Source organism: Macrobrachium nipponense, chromosome 23 (genome assembly GCF_015104395.2).
Source record: "Macrobrachium nipponense isolate FS-2020 chromosome 23, ASM1510439v2, whole genome shotgun sequence".
NCBI classification, from domain to species: domain Eukaryota; kingdom Metazoa; phylum Arthropoda; class Malacostraca; order Decapoda; family Palaemonidae; genus Macrobrachium; species Macrobrachium nipponense.
In genome coordinates, this window is record NC_061090.1 from 71929048 (window position 1) to 71940137 (window position 11090).

The 11090-nt window shown below is 32.3% G+C and overlaps 1 protein-coding gene across 1 annotated transcript in view; it reads left to right on the forward strand.

Annotated features, from left to right (window-relative positions):
- The first annotated feature begins 2425 nt into the window (after positions 1-2425).
- LOC135198192 (glycine, alanine and asparagine-rich protein-like) overlaps positions 2426-11090 on the forward strand; it is an 11190-nt gene continuing 2525 nt past the window's right edge. The window contains exons 1-2 of the mRNA XM_064225766.1: positions 2426-2560; positions 6696-6920. Of these exons, the coding sequence (XP_064081836.1) occupies positions 2426-2560; positions 6696-6920 (360 nt within the window). The remainder of the gene's footprint in view (positions 2561-6695; positions 6921-11090) is intronic.

Sequence of the window (11090 nt, forward strand, 5' to 3'; positions counted from 1 at the left end):
TTCAGAAAACTTTTCCGGCTGTGAATCTCAAGTTGATAGCAAAAAATCCTAAAACTCTGGGTTCTTTGTTCTCCCACAAAGATAAACTTCCGGCTTTGATGCGATCTTTGGAGGTATATTGCTTTACTTGCCCGAAATGTAAGATCGGGAAATACGTGGGAGCCATCAAAAGATTGCTCAAAGTCAGAATCGATTCTCCTCTCGGAGTCAGTCACCGTACGGGATGTACTTTGAAAACGAAAGATTTTTCTAACATACGAAAACATTGTAACAAATGTAAAACATCATTTTCATATAAGGATTTTCGCATTGTCATCCAAGCGCCCAATGACTATTCTCTCTCTGTTTTGGAGTCGTTAACAATCAAACAGCTTGTGCCCCCATTAAATGGTCAGACTTCTTCCACAGTTCTATATATAGCATAGTTGACGTCCTCCTTTCCAAACCAGACAACGTCACTCAGTTTTTTTTTAACTCCACACAGATAGGTACTAACTTAAGTATTCTTCACTTTTTAATTTTTTTATATATTTTTTTTAGTTCATTTTTTAAATTATTATATTTAACTTTTATGTTGTTCCATTTTTATTAATATTAATACTGAGTCTTTTTTTAATTTGTATATTTTGTATATTTTACAGCCCTGATAATGAGACCCAAAGTCTGGAAAATTTGGAAAATAAATGTATGATGCTACGCTGGCTTTTCCCCATCCTATTTATATTATAATTATTAAATATATATATATATATATTATATATATATATATATTATATATATATCCGAATGATGAGCTTGGAGGTAAACATGCGCAGTAGGAGTATATCTCGGTACGTTCCTTAATTTATTATAACTTCCGTCAGACATCATCAAACTTACTTCTGTAGAAACATCGTTTCGCTAATCTTTCGGAATTCTAGTTATTTTCGTGTGTAAAAGAATTCCATGTTTATTCCTCGTAGAAAGGTGTTATTCGACAGCCGTCCCGCCAACCCACCCCCCCCCCTCCCCCCATCCTTCTCCCCGGATGATTCAATAATTCAATGATAGATTTATCCGAAAAGTAATGTTCAAGGACTGACTTTCAGCAAAATATAAAGATTTTGTGTGAAAACCAGAGCTAATTGTATTTTTCAAAGCATTTTCTATAGAGACGGCAAACTAGGAATCTAGCCTCTTCGTTGATGTTGCAAAGTCGTTATGCAACAAGCGACAAGCAACATCCGACAGAATTAAAACTTATTTATTTTAAACTTTCGCTTACTAGGGGAGTAAGCCTGCAAACTACTTTGCTGTTGCTGTTGTTGTCGTTGTTCTTGCTGTTGTTGTTCTTTTTGGGAGGTAGTAAAGCCCTATGCGAAGCCTAAAAAGCTCTGGAAAAGGTGTTTCGCGTTGAGTTAAAGATACAGGAATTTTAGGATAGGATATTTATGATTTATTTGTTAGAATGAAAATGTAAAAAATAAATTCTGAGCATGTTAAACAGTACAGAACAATTGTTTCAAATAAAATATAGTTTATTTCAATTTTCGTTGATGGAACTATGCTCTAATTGACTGTAGATTTTGGCGTCCACCTCAAGTAAGCTGGAGGTCGGATCACGCCGTATTACGTTGCCTGATTTATAAATATCCTTACAAAACATTTTCAGCCTCTTATTTTAAAGATTTGCATCATTATAGGATCTACCCTGTCACCAGATACCTTTGTAATTCTAATAGCCACACTGCCCTCTTACCTTGTAGAATTCTTCAAACTTATTGGATACGCTCATTACTACAAAGCCTTAAATCCAAATGCAAGATATTAAGTTATTCTGATGCCCATGGGTAGATTCGAACCCGCACCCAGAGTATCAGGACAAGGTCGCGTTACCAACCTGACCACGAGAAGGATAAGTTTCAATTGCCACTCATGTATACATATATATACCTGTCGAGACGCATTTATTAAAGAATCTACTGGTTTTATCAGATACGTATGTAATTATAACTACCACAATGCCCTATTAAAGACTGTGATCATACAAAGAGAATTGGTTTTTAGAATGAAAATAAGAGTTAAATAAGGCGAAAAAAACTTACATAAAAATGACAAATCCTTTATTTGAAATTTATGTCTCCAGTACATTGAATTACCACAGATAATGCCAAAGATAGTTTCATATTGGAATGAACATAATAAATAAAAACAGGGAAATAAACTCACATATGAATGAAATTCCTTCATTCAAAATTTAATAGTCTGAAGTACATTGAATTAACGTAAACAATAGCAAAGATAATTTCATATATGTCGTTTTTATCAAATTACGAAAAAACAATTTTCAAAGGGCTTTCTATACGGGGACATACACAGAAAGAAATGGTCCTAAAACTTCAGGTTACGGCAAATCTACATCCTAGCGGCCGTATCCATATCCTCCATGGCCACCGTGTCCTCCGTGGCCACCGCCGTATCCTCCGTGGCCACCGCCGTATCCTCCGTGGCCACCGCCGTATCCTCCGTGGCCCCCGCCGTATCCACCATGGCGGTGGCCAGGCTCAGGTTCTGGTTGAGGGTTAGCAATGGCTGCCCCAATCAGAAGGAAGACGGAAAACAGAACAAAGAACTGAGAGAGAGAGAGAGAGAGAAAAAAAAAAAATAAGTTAATTTCAAATGAAGATGATATTAAAAAAAATTCATTTTGGTATGTGTTAAACTGAGAGAAAAAGAAATAGTTATTATTTGCTGCTTAATCGTTATCATTCCAAGACAAAGGAAGTGCATAGTGATTATTCGTCGTGTGAAATGTGAAAATTCTGTATATTACATATATGTATATATATATATATATATATATATATATATATATATATATATATATATATATATATATATATATTAAAAGTGGCTTTAATCTATAAACCTGCAAAGGCCAGCACACACCCCCAGGACCACCTAAATTAACTTACAGCTTTGCAGATCATGTTGAAGTCTGGAGGAATCAGGCAGTTAACTGATACAGTCGTACATTGATTTGCTCTTTTATACTAATTCAAACAATAGCTTTTGGTATCACGTAGTTTTAAAGGGACATAATCACGTTCTAATTCGTCCCCATTGCCAACAATTGTCCCATTCATGAAGAAAAATAAAAAAAAGCCCAGTAAATGGAAAGTAATAAATTTGTCATATTGTCATAAATTTTTTGCCGTATTGATACAAATGATACAATTGCAAACGCATACGTACACACACACACATATGCATGCATATTATACGTATCACACACAAGTTATATATATATATATATATATATATATATATATATAATATATATATGTGTGTGTGTGTGTGTGTGTGTGTGTGTGTGTGTGTGTGTACGTCTATGTTTGCATATATGTATGGTGTTCATATGGATCTCATTCGTGTAACAGAATCATGTATTTATTTTCATAAAAGAATCTTAAGCAGCAGGTATTTAGCAACCCATTTCGCTGAGAGAACGATCAAGAGACAATAACCACTTTTCTTTTATTGGAATGAATGTAATATGATGATAAAAGTAACTCACTCTCAGAATTTAGGAATGCTTTTACCACTAGTGTTGAAGAAATTATGTTATTTTTGACGTAGTGATATATGCAGAGATATTGTATATACCTATTACAAGCAAAAAACCAGCCGGAATTTCTTCGGAGCAATCGAGTTTTCTGTATCGCGTCCCATGACGCTTTCAACCGCGTTCCGGTGGTGGTTTGTCCTATAGCGTTGCTAGACACGATTATGGCTAACTTTAACCTTTAATCAAAAAAAAAAAACTACTGAGGCTAGAGGGTTGCAATTTGGTATGTTTGATGACTGGAGGTTGGATGATTAACATACCAGTTTGCAGCCCTCTAGCCTCGGTAGTTTTTAAGATATGAGGGCGGACAGAAAAAGTGCAGACAGACAGACAGACAAAGCCGGCATAACAGTTTTCTTTCACAGAAAAATACAAATATAGAAATAAGGTGCTAAAATTGTTAATATGAAGGTTTCTGGGTTTGGAAATCATTATAATATATAAACTGCTTTACGATGTGCAGTTAAAAATTTGCACTGTTATTTGATCAACGTATATATGTAGTTTAAAAGCATAATTTATATGAACTCAGCACTCCTTAACAGTGAGTGGGATGTTGAGCAAGTCTGCCAGTCCTTTGTATACATTTCAAAGTCATAAATGTTCCGAATGTGAATTTGACGAAGTGGATGGATGGTCCATGCATAAATGCTTTTTTTTTTAATGCAATATTCCATATACTTTAAAACAGGCCTACGTATGTCAAAAATTTCAGGTCATTTGGTTTCAATGAGGTCACGACTAGACTGTGTAAAAACGCCCTCCCCAAATTGTTTTTTGTTCCCAAAAGATACTCCGACATTTAATCAGTTATTTAGAACAACTCACTGTATTCATGTTATTATATAAAATATGATTCTGATTCATTCATAACCTTCATAAGACCTTTAAATGCTATTCATATTTCGGACAAGTAAATGCTTTCAAGCAAGTTCAGAATGCTTCTCAATTATCAGGTACGCATTCCCGTTCTCATTAAGATTATTCAGAATACTTCTTAGGAAATAGATTTCATTCATATTATCATATAAGATATGTGGTTGATTCATTCATGACCTTCATAAGACATTCAAATGCCACTCATATTTCGGACAGGTAAATGTTTTCGTCAAGAAAGTCAGAATGCATCTCAATTATCAGAGACACCTTTCCGTTCTCATTAAAATTATTCAGAATACTTCTTAGAAAACAGCTTCCTAAGTACATTACTATCAAACGTTTAATAACATTGTTAGATATCAGATACAGTGTCTAAAGATATGATACTTAGTTAGGGTATAAATCTTAACTCTTTTCTCCGAGTCTGGTGTCATGTTGTCACACCCTTTTTGCGTAGTTCTACTTTTTTAAGTTATTCGTTTATTTATATATTTACATATTTCTTTATCTTTTTTTACCGAAGTTAATTCACCAACCTTCCAAAGGCCATCAATGTCAATATATTTCGTCTATTTTCTCCTGGAATTGAGAAAAACAAGTAAACTTTTTCGGCGTAATCGAGTCTTCTGTACAGTGTATGATGCTGCATGAAACTCTCAGCTACGACCTGGCAGCGCTCAGTTGCTCCCCAGATGCGGTCATTTGAAGATGTGTCGGCGGCATGCAGTGCACGATCCATGGCTAACCTCAACCTTAAATAAAATATCTAAAAATCTAATCTTTATACTTAGGCTAGAGGGCTGCAATTTGGTATATTTGATGACTGGAGGGTGGATGATCTACATAGCAATTTGCAGCCCTCTAGCCACAGTAGTTTTTAAGATCTGAGGGTTGACAGATAGACAAAGCAACAGTTTACTTTTACATAGAAATAAAAATATAGAAATAAGGTACTAAAATGGTTAATATGAAGGTTTCCGGGCTTTGGAATAAGTAGATTATCCCGCATTTTCTGTCAGGCTAATTATCATTATCTGACATTTCCTCAGTGCCATCCATCCTGACAACACGAATGCAAAGGGAGGAAGAAAAACTTTAAAGGGAAAATGAGAAGGGTACAAAATAAATTGGGTTTAGAGGCTCCTAAAGCAGCTGTTCGAAGAAATGAAGTGGAGTATTAGTGTGTTATGACTCCATGGATTTCGATCATATGTTTTATGTTTCACAAGTTAAGAGTATCTTAGTTGAACCAGACCACTGAGCTGATGAACAGCTCTCCCAGGGCTGGCCAGAACCATTCGATATTTTGACGTGGCTAGGAACCAACTGGTTACCAGGCAAAGGGACCTACAGCTTATTGTGGGATCCGAACGATATTATATCGAGAAATGAATTTCTCATCACCCGAAATGAATTCCTCTGATTCAACGTTTGGTAGAGCGGGGAGTCGAACAAGCGACTACCGAATCGGTAAGCGAGCACGTAAACCACTCGTCCAACGAGGAACTTTTAAGTTTTGTAAAATATATTCATAAGTATGTGTGTGTTCATATATATATATATATATATTATATATATATATAAATATATATATATATATTATACACACACACACAAACATACATACGTATATAATATATGAGTGTGTGTGCGTGTGTGCATTTATATAATACATACACACACACACACACACACACATATATATATATATAATATATATATATATATATATAATATATATATATATATATATATAAATATACATATGCAGAGTGTTCATAAAGTCCCAGTACCATTGTAAGCCATAAACACTTGTAATGGTACTGGGACTTTATGGACACCGTGTATATACGCACGTGATGCTGAAGTAGATATTGATACCTCTAGATCACTGTTCACAAACGTATTATTCATTCCAGCTATTCAAACATATTATTGCGAACTGATCAATAATCCTTTATCGTGCAAAAGCCGAAGTGACGTACAAATCTCATTTTGATTCATTCACTTCATTCGGCTTCTGCGGATAGATAATATTCAACAAGAAGACTAAACTTTTAAACAAAACTGAAAAGGGAGAGAATGGAGTAAAAACTACGTATTCATCATCATCGTTTATTCCGTTTGATTACTGATTAACCAATTTGCATATTGAGGCGTCTGTTTATGTCATAGTCATATTCACATTTTATGGAATCCTTCAAAAAAGCCAAAAGCATTCTTGTTAACGCCCGTAGCCATATCCACCGTGACCGTGGCCGCGTCCGCCGTATCCGCCATGGCCACGCCCACCGTGGCCGCCATACCCATGCCCACCGTGGCCATGTCCGCCATAGCCATGCCCGGGTTCGGGTTCAGGTCGAGGGTCAGCCGCCGCTACCCCCAGAAGGAGGAAGAGGGACAAGATGGCGACGAACTGAGGAAATTAATGATCGTAATTATCTACAAAATTAGTAAATTTGTAAATACAGAAGTAAATAGATAGATAAGTGAATAAATGAATAGATAAATTAATCAATTAATTAGATAAGAAAATAAGTAACGACCGGCGGAAATTATTAAATAATATCTACTGATAAGTAAATACCTATGCATATATAATATATATATATATATATATATATATACTATATATATTTATAAATATATATATATATATATTATATATATAGTATATATATATATATATATTTATATAAGTATATATAATATATATATTATATATCATATATATTATATATATATATATATATATCATATCATATCATTATTATATATATATATATATAAGTATATAACATATATATATACAAAAATCAGTATATTATCTTACGAATTTATGAAGCATATTGATTGGCGCTGCCGTTGCAATGATACCAAATCCTTGCTCCACGATCTTTTATATGACACTTGACAATGGCTACGAAGCATTGCGTAACCACAGAGCAAAGGATGAAGAAGAAAAAAAAAGAGATAAATTCATAAAAGAAGTATGAGAAACGGAATTTAAAAGTTCTAAAAAAAAAAAAACAGCTTTTATTGGCCATTCTGTCACGAAAGTCGTGCGTTTTTTTTTATTTCAATTAAAAATATCTCAGAATTATTTGGAGTTACGGAAGACTAGAGTTGACCTTTTCAAGTTGAATTTATTTAAAGGAAAAACGTCTATCGGCTTTGGGTTATGATCTGATTCTTCATCTCCACTGGTTGTAATTACTCCAGAAACTCACTGCTGTATGTATAAATATAAATCAATAAGTATATGTATATATATAATTATATATATGTGTGTATATGCATATATATATATATATATATATATATATATATATACTATATAATTATATATATATAGCTTAATGATAAATAATATTGTTAAGGTTCCAGGTAGAACAGTCTTTATTACACGAGCTTTCGAGGTATAAAACCTCATCATCTGGCTGAAAATTCACAAGGATGAGAATTACTTATATCACAATAAAATTAATTGTCTTACTGAAACCTTAGGTAAAAAAAAACTAACAAAATATAAAAAAAGAACCGCAAATACAAACTAACAAAGATTAATCACAAAATTACGAAACGGAAAAAAAAACAAACATAATATTTATAATTAAGCAAGATTTTCAAGTAGCCGTCCAATTACTGAGACTATATATATAGATATATATATATATATATATATATATATATATATATATATATATATATATATATATATATATATATATATAAACATTATATTATATATATATATATATATAGTATATATATATATATATATATATATATATATATTGTATATATATATATATATATATACCATATATACATATATATAATATGTATGTATATGTATGTTATATATGCATATCATTTACATATCACGAAGATAGGTTAATAGGTGCCTATACATGAATAAGTACTTGGTTTGATATGGAGGCAGGTCACACTGCCTCAGGAACATCGGGATATATCTTTTAACGAAAAAGAAGGAAGAACCGATCAGTTTCTGCAGTGCAATGTCACTCACTGCCTTCAGTGTGCATCTGGTATTTCTGATTAAGCAGGAATTTCAAAGTTACCTATTTCGGAAGAATAGAAATGGTCTGTACAGCTTGTGCATTAGAAATAAGTCATGCATACTTTTTGTTTGATTTCGGTTATGATAAGGACTTGCGAGCCAAAGGTAGCAAAATCAAAATATATAGTATATATATATACTAGATATATCACATATATAATATATATATATATATGCAATATAAAAACACTGTGTCGTGGCTTCTAAGAAATCAATAGAGGGATCCACAGTAATATCCTTGTTTATCTAGATTATCGTGGATCCCTCTATTGATATATATATATATATATATATATATATATATATATATATATTATATATATATATATATACATATATATATATTGTTACGAAGTGCCAAGTATCTGGTTACCATTCATCAATCATTACCTCACCAAAAGCCAGACACCTGAACCATCATAACACGTTTAAACGACTGAATACTCTAAAGGCAACAGTGATCCCTTAACACTTACCAGTATTGCAGAAAATCAGACTAAGTTCATCAAAACAGGTGTGAGGTAATCTTGTAAGTAATTAAATTAATCAAAGGGCATCACTCCATCAACAACTTTAAAAGTCTAAGTATTTCCCTGATTGCAGCAGAAGTCTAATTACTTCCCTGGTTCTAAGTCACTTCAAGTAAATTGAAGGAAAGCATATCAATTACCACTCTATGTTTCTACCTAACGTAAATATAATCAAATGCAAATATACTGGTTATAAATGAAAATACTTATAAAAATATTAAATACAAAAATTTATTATTAAATTCAAAATTTATAAGTGAAATTCACAATATCAGGGAAAATTACTGTTACTTGAAAACAAAGTAAAGTTTAATTAATTCTTGAGTCAAATTACGTAAAATTAAATCAAAATTAATTTATCACAAAATTCAAGAAAATTAATTTAATTGAAATTCAAAAGTGTTAGGCAATAATTGAAAATTTGAAATTAATTCACAAGTGTTAAACAACAACAAAACTTGAAAAGAAATCTAAGTAAATGCAAATTAATTCACAAGTGTTAAATTTAATTAAATGTGCAATGATTAAGCAATGAAAACAACTAAGTTAATTAAATTGTGAATGCAAATGAAAATATAAAATAAAAAGGCACACTTCAGTAAGAAAATGAACAAGTGCACAAACAACTGAACAAACACAAAACACAAAAATATTCAATGTGTAAAAGTGTAAATTTTTTCACTTAAAACACTGTAACCAACAGTTTTTACCAAACCTTCATAACCACCTGTTATTAGTTATTAGTTAACCAAACCGTTATTAGTTATTAGTTAACCACTGTTCCTAACAATTATTAGTTATTAGTTAACCACAGTTCCTATCAATTATTAGTTAACCACACTCCCTATCCATTATTAGTTGCAACTAATAAAAATATAGCACTTTACCTGTTTGGTATACCAACTTCTTAATTTGCTGCAGTCTTGTTTTATACACTTTCACAAAACCAGGCGCCGTTACGAAGTAATGTTTGTTCAGATTCCACAAAAGAAACTAAATAACACTAAATAAACTCTAAGAAATATCAAATATGAAATTCTAAGTTACGAGTGACCAATTTACGTTAAGTTAATATAATCTCAAGGATGTCGCGGGAGAGAGAGAGAGAGAGAGAGGAGATCTAACCGCCTCGAGGTTCTATGATATAATGAAATCTCTTCCTTTATGGAAGCTGGACAGGGCAGATGTCAAAAAATGTATTTGGCACGAATGCTTCCAGTAGCTTCGAAATCTGACGCAATCTTCATAAAGAAATGTGCAATCTCCACGTGGCTTTGATCAAAGACATACGCGTACGAGTCCAGTCTGTTAAAAAAAGACTACTCTACTCGATCGAAACTCAAGACTCCATTCGATCGCTATCAAATGCGTTGACAGATTTAGGAAAGTAAACGGATCTCGCAGACCCTCTAATCTTACAGTGTTGACATAAAAGTTAAACATTCGTAGTTTCGAACAGACAAAGAAGATCTCTCTCTTTTTACATTCTACGTTAATATATATATTCTTTTATAACATGCAATGCGAAATCTGAACACACATTTAAAACATCCTAACTCTAAGCTATCTAAGAATCTGAAAAAATGTTACACAATCTACATGACATTTCAAAGAGGGGAAACATGCATTTTGAAAGTAGCAATATATAATAATAATAATAATATATATATATATATATATACTATTTATATTATATATATATATATATATATATATATATATATATATATATATAGTATATGCATATGTATCCTTCTGAAAGTACCAGATATAGTTTTATTCTTCTTTGAAATCAAAATTTATATGACTTACCAGGGAAATACACTGCCCCTACTCCTCTCTCTCTCTCTCTCTCTCTCTCTCTCTCTCTCTCTCTCTCTCTACGCACATTTTATTCAAGTTTTCAACAATTCAGAGATAATCGTTAAAAGTAAAAAGCATAAATATTAATTTCACCCAGAAACAGAGAGAGAGAGAGAGAGAGAGAGAG